Raw genomic sequence first — 15,734 nt, forward strand, 5'->3', positions numbered from 1 at the left:
GAGACGAAAGGAACAAGGCAAAGTGTTGTGAAATAAAATATTACCTGTAATACGCATTTTATGCTGGTTGCTACTGCTAATTAAACTGTGAATTTAAACTAATAGGAAGAAAACAACTCTCGCTCTTTATATAGCTGACGTGTCTTGCTGTCATGATGTCTGTTTGCTTTCTGTTCCTGTCTTTGGTAATGTCACCCTGTCTTTTCGTTCCACGACTTTGTCGGTCAGTCCTGTTGTTGGTTTTGTTGTACCATGACTTTCTTAAAAAAACTAAATAAATAAAATTGTACCCATGTATAATGCGCACCCCAGATTTTAGGACAATAAATTAGTTAAATTTTGCGCATTATACACGGAAGAAAACGGTAAACTTAACTTTTAAAGTTTTTAAGGCCGACTTTAAGTCAAAGTGTTTCCCGTTTCCTCACCTCTATCACCAGGTGTTTGTGAGTTAAAGCCCTCCTCTGATTTTCAGATACCCCTCACCATTATGCCGTTTTGATTACTTTATTTGGATGTACCGTAATTTTCGGACTATAAGTCGCTCCGGAGTATAAGTCGGACCAGCCATAAAATGCCGAAAAATGTGGAAAAAAAACATATACAAGTCTCTCCGGAGTATAAGTCGCATTTTGGGGGGCAATTCATTCAACAAAATCCAACACCAAGAAGAGACATGAACGAGCAACAACAGGCTAAACCAGGGGTGAGCAAACTACGGCCCGCGGGCCACATCCGGCCCACGGGACCGTTTAATCCGGCCCGCCAACCCTGAATAAATTGTATTATTAAACATTCATTTTGCCTGCAATGACTGCGTTTCCCCAGTAGATGGGGAACCGCTCGCCTGCGCATTTACTACCGGAAGCCGTGTCAGAAAGCTCGGTGCACACTCACAAGTGCGTGTACGTACTCAGTAGTACGGACATGGCGCACTCGCACTCTATTTGTATCAGTCCCGAATTTAGAGTGTGGGCTGTGACGACAGCGTTCTTGTAATTCGCGCGCTGAGCTCTCAGATACAGTTTTACGCTAAAGCCACCCACAAACCTTACCCTGGAATCGTTCTATTAAAATGAGTCACCCAAGGAAAAGCAAGGTGGACACAGTGCCGAGTGTTTAAAAGAGAGTGGCCAATTTGGCTCGACGTACGCGACGTGACGTTCAGCCACATGAACGTCAACATCAACCCGTCACAGATCGAGGTAAACGGACCAACACCTCGGATTTCTCCTAAGAATTGCCACAACAAATTTTACTCCAGACTGTGACGCACTAGCAAAAACGGGAGACCAGCAACACTGTTCCCACTGACAATGAAGGGGAGGAATTTTGAATATGATTTGTACACATAGCAGGGATTGAAACTAGCGACCATTCTCATTTTCAAACAATGCCGGATGCTCAAGGACATTGATGCACCACCTGCTTGCGACTAATCTTAACCTGTAAAGTTCTCAAGGCTTACTTGAAGGAAGTGTTTCCCGTTTCCTCACCTCTGTTACCAGGTGTTTGTGAGTTAAAACTCTGCTCTGATTTTCAGATACCCCTCACCGTGTTGCAGTTTTGATTACCGTTTTTTTCCATGTATAATGCGCAAAATTTAACTAATTTATTGTCCTAAAATCTGGGGTGCGCATTATACATGGGTACAATTATTATTATTATTTTTTTATTTTTTATTTTATTTTTTTATTTTTTTCATTTTTTTGTTAAGAAAATCATGGTACAACAATTTTTGAAGAAAATCTTGTCACGGATGGAGTGTGGAAAGGAGCAGGGCGACCAAGTGCAGCTTGGACCAGGGTTTATTGGAGGAACTCAAAACACAGACTTGGTAAACTAACATAACTCTCTAACAAAACCAACAACAGGACTGACCGACAAAGACGTGGAACAAAAAGACAGGGTGACATTACCAAAGACAGGAACAGAAACCTGTGTTATTGTCAAATATTGTTTGTTTTTTAATCTCCATCGCGGACTGGACGTCATACGGAGGCAGTATCACTGCGCATGCGCACTATGGATCCGATGCGAATAGTCCTCTTCTCTTCTTGACTGACAATGAATGTAATAGTTTAATACAATCAGCAAATAACAAAATGCGTATTACAGGTAATATTTTATTTGACAACACTTTGCCTTGTTCCTTTCGTCTCTGCACGCTCCATACGAACGCAATGCTCTCGTATCAGACGCTTGCTCGATCACCTGCTCGTTTGCTGTCACAATGTACCCTACGCAAATCCGAAACATTTGTTGCGGCTCCGAGTCACGACGAGGGGCAAGTTTTGGTTTCCAAGGGTGTTTTTATTCCTCTTCAACTTCTCTCAGAGCCTTTTTTTCACATGTCCGCACGTCTTTTTCACATGTCCGCACTTTAACCTAACTGATCGCGGTGGTGCCTTTACGGGCAGTCGGAGAAATCAACGCCAACCAAAAAAATACATCCAGCCTATAGTTAAGACCATACCAAAGACTATAAAAATGGGACCCATTGGCTCCCTGCTTGGCACTCAGCATTAAGGGTTGGAATTGGGGGGTTAGATCACCAAATGATTCCCGAGCGCGGCGCCGCTGCTGCTCACTGCTCCCCTCTCCCCCAGGGGATGGATCAAAATCACACGGGAATGGGTCAAATGCAGAGGACAAATTTCACCACACCCAGATGCGTGTGTGACGATCATTGGGACTAAAAAATAAAATAAAAAATTTGGGTGCGTATTATACATGGGTACAGGCTTTTTTCCAGCATTGACATGCCATTTTTAGGGTGCGTATTTTACACGGGGGCGCATTATACATGGAAAAAACGGTACTTTATTTGGATGTATGCTTTCACCGATTCTTCAAGATGATATATTTGGTCAGAATGATTGCCGTTTGATGTGATCTCATAAGATAAACATCTTTCATTAATCCAGTGCTTCTCAATTATTTTCTGTTACGCCCCCCCCTAGCAAGAAGAAAACTATTCGCGCCCCCCCTCCCCACCGTGACTATCCTAACTTGTCTTGTAAGTCGTAAAATGTTGCACTGTCGCAAACGTGACAGAAGTAACAATGAGAGCTTCACTGCCCCCTGCTGTAGTAAACGCGCAATTACACTTTATTCTAGTACTGCCAAAAAAAAAGCCTGTTCCCCAGGGTCATACGCGCCCCCCCAGGAATAGCACCGCGCCCCCCAAGGGGGGCACGCCCCACTATTTGAGAAGCACTGCATTAATCTGACCTGCAGGCACTGAAGTGATGGAGACTGTTATTCATAATAACAGTGTCGTATTTTATGAGAATCACTGATAGCAGTTTTTTTGTGAATTTTTTTTTTTTTCAATGCTGTTAATAAATGCATTTGTTTTCAAAAAACTTGTTTGGAATATCCATGCTTTACTACCTACTAAAGGCCAAGGTCGCTTATATTACTTCACACAAATACTACGTCCATCTGCTCCTGGTTTGGCCTCCGGTCCAAATTTAGAACCCAGTTCGGCCCGCGAGTCAAAAAGTTTGCCCACCCCTGGGTTAAACGATACGGTATGCTAACGTGACAAACACAAACGAGGAGCTGAGAACGGGCCTGACGTAACATTCAGTTATTTAAAAAAAACTATTACATAAATAACACGTTTATAAAACCATCTGTGTCACTCCAATTCATTAAATCCATCGATCGTCCTTTGTCAACAATGCCGTGTGCCACGCCGCAGTTCAAATTATTCCACAGGCCCATACAACGATATATAAACTATATTTTAAATAACTATCACATAAACAACAATATTATCAAACCATTTGTGTCACTCCAAATCATTAAATCCATCGATCAAATTTCTCGTCTTCTATCGATCGTCCTTTATCAACAATACCGTGTGCCGCGCCGCAGTTCAAATTATTCCACAGGCCCATACAACGATATATAAACTATATTTTAAATAACTACCACATAAACAACAATATTATCAAACCATTTGTGTCACTCCAAATTATTAAATCCATCGATCAAATTTCTCGTCTTTTATGTCATCCTGGTGACAGAGGACACGTCCAGAGGATATGGCGCTTTAAAGTGTTAATTACTTTATTTCATTTTTTCTCTCTATTTTTCATGTTTTGAATATGTTCAAGATAAAGATATCAAAGCATGTGAAGTGATCAACTATACTAAAAATAACATGTGAAGTGGTCAACTAGTAAGTAAGTGATGTGTTAATGATCAAGTAAAAATTTGTGGAAAAAAAACATGTATCAAAGTCAAAGTCTGCTTTGTTGTCTTCACATGCCGAGACATACAAAGAGATCGATTCTCTATCCCACGGTGACAAGACATATTACACGATAGACATACAAGTAAACGACGCAATATAAAAAACAAGAAGGCACAAACAATAAATAATAAGAGTAATAATAAATAATAAATAAACAGATAACACAACAAATAAGAGCCAGTGTGCATACAGACAGTAAAAGTACAGGACGCTACGCAGAACGGGGGAGCGAGTTCAGGATCCTAACAGCCTGGAGATTGAAGCTGTTTGAGAGTCTGGTGGTGCGGGAGCGCAGGCTTCTGTACCCCTTCCCAGAGGGCGGAAGCTCGAACAAAGAGTGAGCGGGGTGACTCACATCACTCACAATCGTCGCCTTGCGGGTGAGAAAAAAAAAATATATATATATAAGTCGCTCCTGAGTATAAATCGCCCCCTCACCCAAACTATGAAAAAAAAACCGCGACTTATAGTCCGAAAATTACGGTATTCGTTCACTGATTTTTCAAGATGATGTATTTGGTCAAAATATTTGCCTTTTGATGTGATTTTACCTCATAAGATAAACATCTTTCATAAATCTGACCTTCAGGCGCTGAAGTGATGGAAACGGTTGTTCATAATAGTGTCATATTTAATGAGAATCACTGATAATAGTTTTTTGGTGAATTTCTTTTTTAATACTGTTCATAAATGCATTTTTTTTCAAAAAGCTTTTTTGAATATCCATGCTTTACTACCTACTAAAGGCCAAAACCTTTTATGCAATGACCTTTAGATGTTGTTTATATTACTTTACACAAACACTACATCCATCTGCTTCTGGTTCAGCCCCACCGGTCAAAATTTGGAACCCAAGTCAAAAGGTTTGCCCACCACTGCACGAGACCTCTAGAGACCTCTGTCCACAATATTTTATTGTCATAAAATACATTGATAAGCATTACACAGCATTCTAATGTGCACGTAAATCAAACAGGTATTGACGTTAAGATTCAAGATTCAAGAGTTTTTATTCGCCATGTTTGAGCGTGCCAAACAAGGAATTTGACTTCGGTAAAAACACACCCTCTGTTCAACATTTGGGTGACTAACAACATTCAGGACATGTGAATAATGGCAAAAACAGTGTAGACAAATGAATGAAACACCATTACTGACATGTTGATTATAACAGGCAATAAATTAAATGAACCTTAGCTATGAGTGTGGCTGGAATGCATTCAAATCTGTGCACTGGGTAGAGGCACACATTTGTTGTTCTTAATGATAAAAAAATGACATCAAAACACATTAGTTAAATGATATCAAGTAAAATTTTTCTGTCTTGTTTTTTGGGGCTTTTATGTTTAGTCTGTTTCTGGTGATGAGCTACTGTGAGCAAGACTTGGCCAGTCTTCTGGAGAACATTCAGACTCCGTTCTCTGAAGCCCAGGTAAGGGAGAACCTCATTTCAGACTTAAGTTGTGAGCAAGAACGGCTGTTTGTTTAGACGTGCCCTGCGATTGGCTGGTGACCAGTTCTCGGTGTACCCCGCCTACTGCGCAAAGACTGCCGGGATAGGCTCCAGCATGCCCGCAACCCTTGTGAGAGTAAGCGGTATGGAAGATGAATTGGAAAAAAAAGATGCAATTCACAGTGGTTTTAATGGCTTGGCTCAGGCTCATCTCATGGTTCATCTTAGACAGCTTTACTGAGCCCTGCAACAAATTGATGTACTACTGGGCTTGAAATGTATATTTTTTTCATCATGTGAAAATTGAGGTACGTAAGCAATTGTCTTTTTTTTTTTCCATCCAACCACTACTACTATGACACCATTTACAATACATGAATCAAGTTTGTGCTGTGTCTTTAATCCTCCCCCCCCCCCAATAAAATCTAAATTTAAGGTATTAAGAAGTGGGCGGTGTGGCTCAGTGGTAGTGTTTGCCTGTAAACTCGAAGGTTGTAGGATTGATCTTCAACCCTGGTGACCATGTCAAAGTGTCCTTGAGCAAGACACTGAACCCCAATTTGCTCCTAGTGTGGACCTGGCAGCTCCTTGTATGGCAGCAACCTCCTATTGGTGTATGTGAGTTGTGTGAACGGGTAAATGTGAGGCATTGTATAGCGCTTTGGGCACCATGTGGTGTAGATAAATTTCTATATGTGCTGTCCATTTAAAAAGTCTTAAAGCTTACAAACTGGATTCGGTTGAAGTTGGGAAATTGTGTAAAATGTAAATAAAAAAAAAAATACAACGATTTGAAAATCCTTCTCAACCCATATTCAATTGAATACACTACAAAACAAGATATTTTATGTTCAAACTGGTCAACTTACCGTTTTTTTCCATGTATAATGCGCCCCCATGTATAATACGCACCCTAAAAATGGCATGTCGATGCTGGAAAAAAGCCTGTACCCATGTATAATACGCACCCAAATTTTGATTCTTACTTAAGTCGGTAAACGTAAAATTATTTCAGAAAAAAGATCATCTTTGGGAACAACCGGATGTTATTCTGCCGGTCAGTATCACTGCGCATGCGCTAGCAAACTCGATAGTGAAGAAATGTTTTGGATTTGTGTAGGGTACATTGTGACAGCAAACGAGCAGGTGATCGAGCAAGCGTCTGATACGAAGTCCCAATGATCGTCACACGCGCATCTGGGCGTGGTGAAATTTGTCCTCTGCATTTGACCCATCCCCGTGTGATTTTGATCCATCCCCTGGGGGAGAGGTGCGCAGCAGCGGCGCCGCGCTCGGGAATCATTTGGTGATCTAACCCCACCAATTCCAACCCTTAATGCTGAGTGCCAAGCAGGGAGGCAATGGGTCCCATTTTTATAGTCTTTGGTATGACCCGGCGGGGTTACTTAAGTCCGTAAACGTAAAATTATTTCAGAAAAAATATCATCTTTGGGAACAACCGGATGTTATTCTGCCGGTCAGTATCACTGCGCATGCAGTAGCAAACTCGATAGCCAAGAAATATGTGAGACTCAACGGGATCACCAATATTTGAGTGATGTTCCAGTTATTTATCACAATTAGTTTACCAAGTCTGTGTTTTGAGTTCCTCCAATAAACCCTGGTCCAAGCTGCACTTCGTCGCCCCGCTCCTTTCCACACTCCATCCGTGACAAGATTTTCTTCAAAAATTGTTGTACCATGATTTTCTTCAAAAAAAAAATTGTACCCATGTATAATGCGCACCCCAGATTTTAGGACAATAAATTAGTTAAATTTTGCGCATTATACATGGAAAAAAACGGTAATTGTTTTTTTGCCAAATAATAATTAACTTAGAATTTCAGGACTGAAACACGTCCCGTAGAAGTTGGGAAAGGTGGCAAAAAATACAGAGAAAGCTGGGACCCATTGCCTCCCTGCTTGGCACTCAGCATTAAGGGTTGGAATTGGGGGTTAGAAGGAGTGGAGCTCTTTACAAGCCCTAGGCTTCGTCTCCCTCCTTGCACAGTTATTGATATAATAATATGTGCTAAACAATAAAAAAAAAAAAAAAAAAAAAGAATCTGGTGAAATCACTGCACGTAAGCGCCACGGCCGGAAACCAAAACTGGATGACCGTGACCCTCAGACGGCACTGCCTTCAAAACCGACATGAGTGTGTAAAGGATATCACCAAATGGGCTCAGGAAAACTTCAGAAAACCACTGTTAGTAGATACAGTTCGTCACTACATCAGTAAGTGCGGGTTAAAAGTCTACCATGCAAAGCAAAAGCCCTTTATGAACAACATCCAGAAACCCCGCCGGGTTCTCTGGGCCTGAGCTCATGTAAAATGGACTGATGCACAATGGAAAAGTGTTTTGTGGTCTGATGAGTCCACATGAATTTACCGTCAGAGCCACTTACTTCGGCGTTTCAAACTTTAACTGATACGTTTGGTTTTACGCAAGCCGTACAGGCAGCAACGCATAAGAATGGAAATACCTTAGATCTGGTATTATCCCGAGGACTTGCAACCTCAAATATAGCAGTACTGCCATACACTACTGTTTTGTCTGATCATTACTTAATAAAATTTGAAATTTTAGTTCCTTGTCAAAGACAAGAGAGCAATCAGAATTATAGGAGCCATAATTTTAATTCCATGACTGCATCCGAGTTACTGTCGCCGGCAACCGCCATATTTCCCGCATACATCGGCTCTATTGATAATCTTAAAAATGAATTCAATGCGACATTGTTAAATGCCATAGACTCTGTGGCGCCGCTCCATCTGAAAACTCGCCGTAGATTGCCTCCGTGGTTCACAGATGAAACACGTACGCTTAAGCAATTACCGTTTTTTTCCGTGTATAATGCGCAAAATTTAACTAATTTATTGTCCTAAAATCTGGGGTGCGCATTATACATGGGTACAAATTTATTTATTTATTTATTTATTTATTTTTAAGTTTTTTTTTTTAAGAAAGTCATGGTACAACAAAACCAACAACAAGACTGACCGACAAAGTCGTGGAACAAAAAGACAGGGTGACATTACCAAAGACAGGAACAGAAACCAAACAGACATCATGACAGTAACACATGCAATGATCCGACGGTGAGCGAGGGGCAGACGGGACTTAAATACAAAACACGTTACATCGATTGAGGTGACACAGGAAGAGAGGAGCGACGCGAACAGAAACTATGGCAACCTAGACACATAGCAAAACTGGGGACGAGACATGACAAATCTCCCTCGAAATAAAACTTGAAATCACCTTTCTTCTTGTTTGTTGTCAATCGCGCATCGCATTCAGCCATCCTGCCCAACACGCTTACTCAGTAAAATTCATAATTGACGACACATCGTTTGATGCGATGGTGCAATCCTTGATGGTGTGTTATTGTCAAATATTGTTTGTTTTTAAATCTTCATCGCCGACCGGACGTCATACGGAGGCAGTATAACTGCGCATGCGCACTATGGATCCCATGCGCAGAACGGATGCCCAAGACACGTCAGCTATGTAAAGAGCGAGAGTTGTTTTCTTCCTATTAGTTTCAATTCACAGTTTAATTAGCAGTAGCAATCAGCAAATAACAAAATGCGTATTACAGGTAATATTTTACTTCACAACACTTTGCCTTGTTCCTTTCGTCTCTGCTGTTCACTTCAAACACGCTCCATACGAACACAATGCTCTGGTATCAGACAAGGCTTGCTCGATCACCTGCTCGTTTGCTGTCTGTCACAATGTACCCTACACAAATCCGAAATTTGTTGCGGCTCCGAGTCACGACGAGGGGCAAGTTTTGGTTTCCAAGGGTGTTTTTATTCTTCTTCAACGTCTCTCCCATACAGAGCCGCCTTTTTCACGTCCGCAAGCCTTTTTCACATGTGCGCACGGATCGCGGTGGTGCCTTTACGGGCGCTCGGAGAAATCAACGCCAACAAAAAAAATACATCCAGCCTATTTAAGACCATACCAAAGACTATAAAAATGGGACCCATTGCCTCCCTGCGTGTGTGACGAACATTAGGACTAAAAAAAAAAACAAATTAAAAAAAAAATATATATATTTTTTTTTAAATTGGGTGCGTATTATACATGGGTACAGGCTTTTTTCCAGCATCAACGTGCCATTTTTAGGGTGTGCATTATACATGGGGGCGCATTTGACACGGAAAAAAACGGTATGTAGATAGCATGAGCCCAGATGGCGTTTAACCAAACTTGAGGTTTTCCATCAGGCAAGGCAGGACAGCTTCCTGAAATATAAAGATGCGCTTATCTTAGCAAAAACTTTTTCGCAAGTTATTAATCTCAATAAAAACAATCCTAAACACCTATTTGATACAGTGGCAAAGCTGACACTACGCCAGCCGACCCCCGATAGTTCCTTCCACTCAGCTGACGAGTTCATGAAATGTTTTGCTCAAAAGATTGAATCCATTAGGGACGAGATCAAGAACACCATTCCAATCGCTCAGTCGAGACCGCCGTTTACCAGCGCTGATGATCATGTAATAACTCTCTCAAATTTTAAAAGCGTGTCCCTTGAAAGGCTTACACAATTGGTTAGTGCGGCTAAACAAACATGTTGACTCGACCCTCTTCCAGCCAAACTACTTAAAGAATTATTTCAAATTTTAGCACCGTCCGTCTTAAATATACCGTGATTTTCGGACTATAAGTCGCTCCGGAGTATAAGTCGCACCAGCCATAAAATTCCCAAAAAAGTGAAAAAATATATATAAATGCGAGTACAAGTCACATTTTGGGGGGCAATTTATTCGACAAAACCCAACACCAAGAACAGACATGAACAAGCAACAACAGGCTAAATGATACGGTATGCTAACGTGACAAACACAAACGAGGAGCTGAGAATGGGCCTGACGTAACATTCAGTTATTTAAAAAAAACTATTACATAAATAACACGTTTATAAAACCATCTGTGTCACTCCAATTCATTAAATCCATCGATCGTCCTTTGTCAACAATGTCGTGTGCCATGCAGTTCAAATTATTCCACAGACCCATACAACGATATATAAACTATATTTTAAATAACTATCACATAAACAACATTATCAAACCATTTGTGTCACTCCAAATCATTAAATCAATCGATCAAATTTCTCGTCTTTTATCGATCATCCTTTGTCACCAATGCCGTGTGCCGCGCCGCAGTTCAAATTATTCCACAGGCCCATACAACGATATATAAACTACCGTTTTTTTCCGTGTATAGTGCGCAAAATTTAACGAATTTATTGTCCTAAAATATGGGGTGCGCATTATACATGGGTACAAAAAAAATGTGTAATTTTTTTTTTCTTAAATTTTTTTTTCTTAAATTTTTTTTTTTTTTTTTAGAAAACAAAACCAACAACAGGACTGACCGACAAAGTCGTGGAACAAAAAGACAGGGTGACATTACCAAAGACAGGAACAGAAAGCAAACAGACATCATGACAGTAACACATGCAATGATCCGACGGTGAGCGAGGGGCAGACAGGGCTTAAATACAAAACACGTTACATCGATTGAGGTGACACAGGAAGAGAGGGGCGACGCGAACAGAAACTATGGCAACCTAGACACATAGCAAAACTGGGGACAAGACATGACAAATCTCCCCCAAAATAAAACTTGTAATCACCTTTCTTCTTGTTTGTTGTCAATCGCGCATCGCATTCAGCCATCCTGTCCCAACACACTTAGTCAAAAAAATCCATAATTGACGACACATTGTTTGATGCGATGGTGCAATCCTTGATGGTGTGTTATTGTCAAGTATTGTTTGTTTTTTAATCTCCATCGCGGACCGGACGTCATGCAGAAGCAGTATGACTGTGCATGCGCGGAAGCAGTATGACTGCGCATGCGCACTATGGGTCAGCTGCGCAGAACGGATGCGCAAGACACGTCAGCTATTTACTAATTAGCGAGAGTTCGGTTTAATTAGCAGTTTCATCATAATGGATAAGAGAGCAAGATATACTGTAGCATTTCGAAAGAAAGTCATTGAAGTGACAGAAGAATTAGGCAATAGGGCAGCTGCGCGCCAATTTGACGTCAATGAGTCAAACATAAGACTCTGCAGGAATAAAAAAAAATCAATTTGATACAGCGAAGGCTTCAGCAATATAGTCCTCTTCTCTTCTTGACTGACAATGAATGTGATAGTTTAATACAATCAGCAAATAACAAAATGCGTATTACAGGTCGGTCATATTTTATTTCACAACACTTTGCCTTGTTCCTTTCGTCTCTGCTGTTCACTTCAAACACGCTCCATACGAGCGCAATGCTCTCGTATCAGACAAGGCTTGCTCGATCACCTGCTCGTTTGCTGTCTGTCACAATGTACCCTACACAAATCCGAAACGTTTGTTGCGGCTCCGAGTCACGATGAGGGGCAAGTTTTGGTTTCCAAGGGTGTTTTTATTCCTCTTCAACGTCTCTCCCATACAGAGCCGCGTTTTTCACGTCCGCACGCCTCTTTCCCGTGCGCGCACGGAGCGCGGTGGTGCGTTTATGGGCAGTCGGAGAAATCAACGGCAACAAAAAAAATTACATCCAGCCTAGTTAAGACCATACCAAAGACTATAAAAATGGGACCCATTGCCTCCCTGCGTGTGTGACGATCATTGGGAAAAAAAAAAAAGAAAAATTTCATTAAAAGAAATTCATAAAAATTGGGTGCGTATTATACATGGGGGCGCACTATACACGGAAAAAAACGGTATATTTTAAATAACTATCACATAAACAACAATATCATCAAACCATTTGTGTCACTCCAAATCATTAAATCCATCGATCAGATTTCTCGTCCTTTATGTCATCCTGGTGACAGAGGACATGTCCAGAGGATATGGCGCTTTAAAGTGTTAATTACTTTATTTGATTTTTTTTTCTCCCTATTTTTCATGTTTTGAATATGTTCAAGATAAAGATATCAAAGCATGTGAAGTGATCAACTATACTAAAAATAACATGTGAAGTGGTCAACTATACTTGTAAGTAAGTGATGTGTTAATGATCAAGTAAAAATTTGTGAAAAAAAACATATAAGTCGCTCCTGAGTATAAGTCGCCCCCCCACCCAAACTATGAAAAACTTCTAGTTGGAAAATCACGGTAATCAATCTGTCTGTCTCCTCTGGTACAGTACCAACAGCCTTTAAAACCGCTATCATTAAACCGTTACTTAAGCCACCAAATCTTGACCCGGACTGTCTCAGTAATTATAGGCCAGTTTCAAACCTCCCATTCATAGCAAAACTTCTTGAAAAAGTAGTAGCGCAGCAGCTTATTGATTACATGGGAGCCAATAATGACTCTTTTCAGTCTGGTACAGTACCAACAGCCTTTAAAACCGCTATCATTAAACCGTTACTTAAGCCACCAAATCTTGACCCGGACTGTCTCAGTAATTATAGGCCAGTTTCAAACCTCCCATTCATAGCAAAACTTCTTGAAAAAGTAGTAGCGCAGCAGTTTATTGATTACATGGGAGCCAATAATGACTCTTTTCAGTCTGGTTTTAGAGCTAATCATTCCACTGAGACAGCACTTGCTAAAGTGACTAACGATCTCCTCATAGCTATGGATTCAAACACTTCATCTGTATTGTTACTACTCGATCTTAGTGCTGCCTTCGACACTGTAGACTTCGATATTTTATTAGGGCGTTAAAAGTTGTGTTGGTGTTTCAGGGTCAGCACTAGGCTGGTTCCATTCCTATCTATCAGACAGGACGCATCGAGTGGTCCATAGCAATACGTCCTCTGAGCTCTATAATGTTACGTGTGGTGTCCCACAGGGATCGGCACTCGGACCAATCCTATTTAATATTTATATGATTCCGCTTGAGGACATAATACGTAAATATAATATTAGTTTTCAATGCTGCGCGGATGACACCCAATTATATATGCCGTTATCGATGACAGATCCGCGGGATTGTTGTAATCTTGAGGCGTGCCTTGCGGAGATCAAGCAATGGATGTCTCTCAACTTCCTTCGTCTTAACCCAGATAAAACTGAGATGTTGATAATTGGTCCAACTCGTTATCAAAACTTACTTAAGGAAACCACTAAAACTATAGGCGGCTCGGTGGCACACTGGGTAGCACGTCCGCCTCACAGTTAGGAGGGTGCGGGTTCGATTCCACCTCCGGCCCTCCCTGTGTGGGGTTTGCATGTTCTCCCCGGGCCCGCGTGGGTTTTCTCCGGCCACTCCGGTTTTCTCCCACATCCCAAAAACATGCTTGGTAGGCCGATTGAAGACTCCAAATTGTCCCTAGGTGTGAGTGCGAGTGCAAATGGTTGTTTGTCTCTCTGTGCCCTGCGATTCGCTGGCAATCGGTTCAGGGTGTCCCCCGCCTACTGCCCGATGACGGCTGGGATAGGCTCCAGCACTCCCGCGACCCCCGTGGGGACTAAGCGGTTCAGAAAATGGATGGATGGACTACAGATAACCGTACTATCACTCAGAGCGATACTGTAACTAATCTCGGGGTAATATTTGACCAAACGCTCTCCTTTCAAAAGCACATTAAGAATATAACCAGAATTGCGTTTTTTCACCTTCGTAACATTGCAAAGATTCGTCCGATCCTCTCGACCGATGATGCGGAAACTATTATACATGCGTTCGTCACGTCGCGCCTGGACTACTGTAATGTATTATTCTCTGGTCTTCCTAAGTCCCGCATCAAAAGTCTACAGTTAGTACAAAATTCTGCTGCAAGGCTGCTCTCACGGACAAGAAAATTTGATCACATTACCCCAATAGCCAACTTACATTGGCTCCCGGTCCATTTAAGATGTGACTTCAAGGTTCTTCTATTAACCTATAAATCACTGCATGGCTTAGCGCCTTCAATGTCTGCAGGGTCTAGAGCAGGGGTGGGCAAACTACGGCCCGCGGGCCACATCCGGCCCACGGGACCGTTTAATCCGGCCCGCCAACCCTGAACAAATTGTATTATTAAACTTTTTTGTCATTTTGCCTGCAATGACTGCGTTTTCCCAGTAGATGGCGAAGCGCTCGCCTGCGCATTTACTACCGGAAGCCGTGTCAGAAAGCTCGGTGCACACTCACAAGTGCGTGTACGTACTCAGTAGTACGGACTTGGCGCACTCTCGCTCTATTCGTATCAGTCCCGAATTTAGAGCGTGGGCTTTGACGACAGCATTCTTATAATTCGCGCGCTGAGCTTTCAGATGCAGTTTTGCGCTAAAGCCACCCACAAACCTTCCCCTGGAATCCTTCCATTAAAATGAGTGGCCCGAAAAAAAGAAGTGAGTGCCGAGTGTTTAAAAAAGAGTGGTCAATTTGGCTCGACGTACGCGACGTGACGTTCAGCCACATCCAAATAAAGTAATCAAAACAGCAACACGGTGAGGGGTATCTGAAAATCAGAGCAGAGTTTTAACTCGCAAACACCTGGTAACAGAGGTGAGGAAACGGGAAACACCTCCTTAAAGTAAGCCTTAAGAACTTTACAGGTTAAGATTAGTCGCAAATAGGTGGTGCATCAATGTCCTTGAGCATCCTGCATTGTTTGAAAATGAGAATGGTCGCTAGTTTCAATCCCTGCTATGTGTACAAATCATATTCAAAATGCATTTTTTTACAATAAACTTGAGAGCCTCCCGTTCATTTTCAGTGGGAACAGTGTTGTTGGTCTCCCTTTTTTGCTAGTGCGTCATAATCTGGAGTAAAATTTGTTGTGGCAATTCTTAGGCGAGATCCGAGGTGTTGGTCCGTTTACCTTGATCTGTGACGGGTTGATGTTGATGTGGCTGAACGTCACGTCGCGTACGTCGAGCCAAATTGGCCACTCTTTTTTAACATTCGGCACTCACTTCTTTTTTTCGGGCCACTCATTTTAATGGAAGGATTCCAGGGGAAGGTTTGTGGGTGGCTTTAGCGCAAAACTGCATCTGAAAGCTCAGCGCGCGAATTATAAGAATGCTGTCGTCAAAGCCCACGCTCTAAATTC

General features: G+C 41.7%; 1 protein-coding gene across 7 annotated transcripts in view; it reads left to right on the top strand.

The window, feature by feature from the left end:
* The window catches only part of cdk10 (cyclin dependent kinase 10), a 137,559-nt gene that overhangs the window by 54,824 nt on the left and 67,001 nt on the right, over positions 1–15,734 (top strand). For all 7 annotated transcript variants that reach the window (XR_009714873.1, XM_061282211.1, XM_061282216.1 and 4 more), the window contains one exon: positions 5,618–5,699. Coding sequence is in view for 6 of the 7 variants with exons in the window: in XM_061282211.1 (XP_061138195.1) it covers positions 5,618–5,699 (82 nt within the window). In the remaining variant the exon portion in view is untranslated. The remainder of the gene's footprint in view (positions 1–5,617; positions 5,700–15,734) is intronic.

This window comes from Syngnathus typhle, linkage group LG7 (assembly GCF_033458585.1).
Source record: "Syngnathus typhle isolate RoL2023-S1 ecotype Sweden linkage group LG7, RoL_Styp_1.0, whole genome shotgun sequence".
In the NCBI taxonomy this organism is placed as follows: Eukaryota; Metazoa; Chordata; class Actinopteri; order Syngnathiformes; family Syngnathidae; genus Syngnathus; species Syngnathus typhle.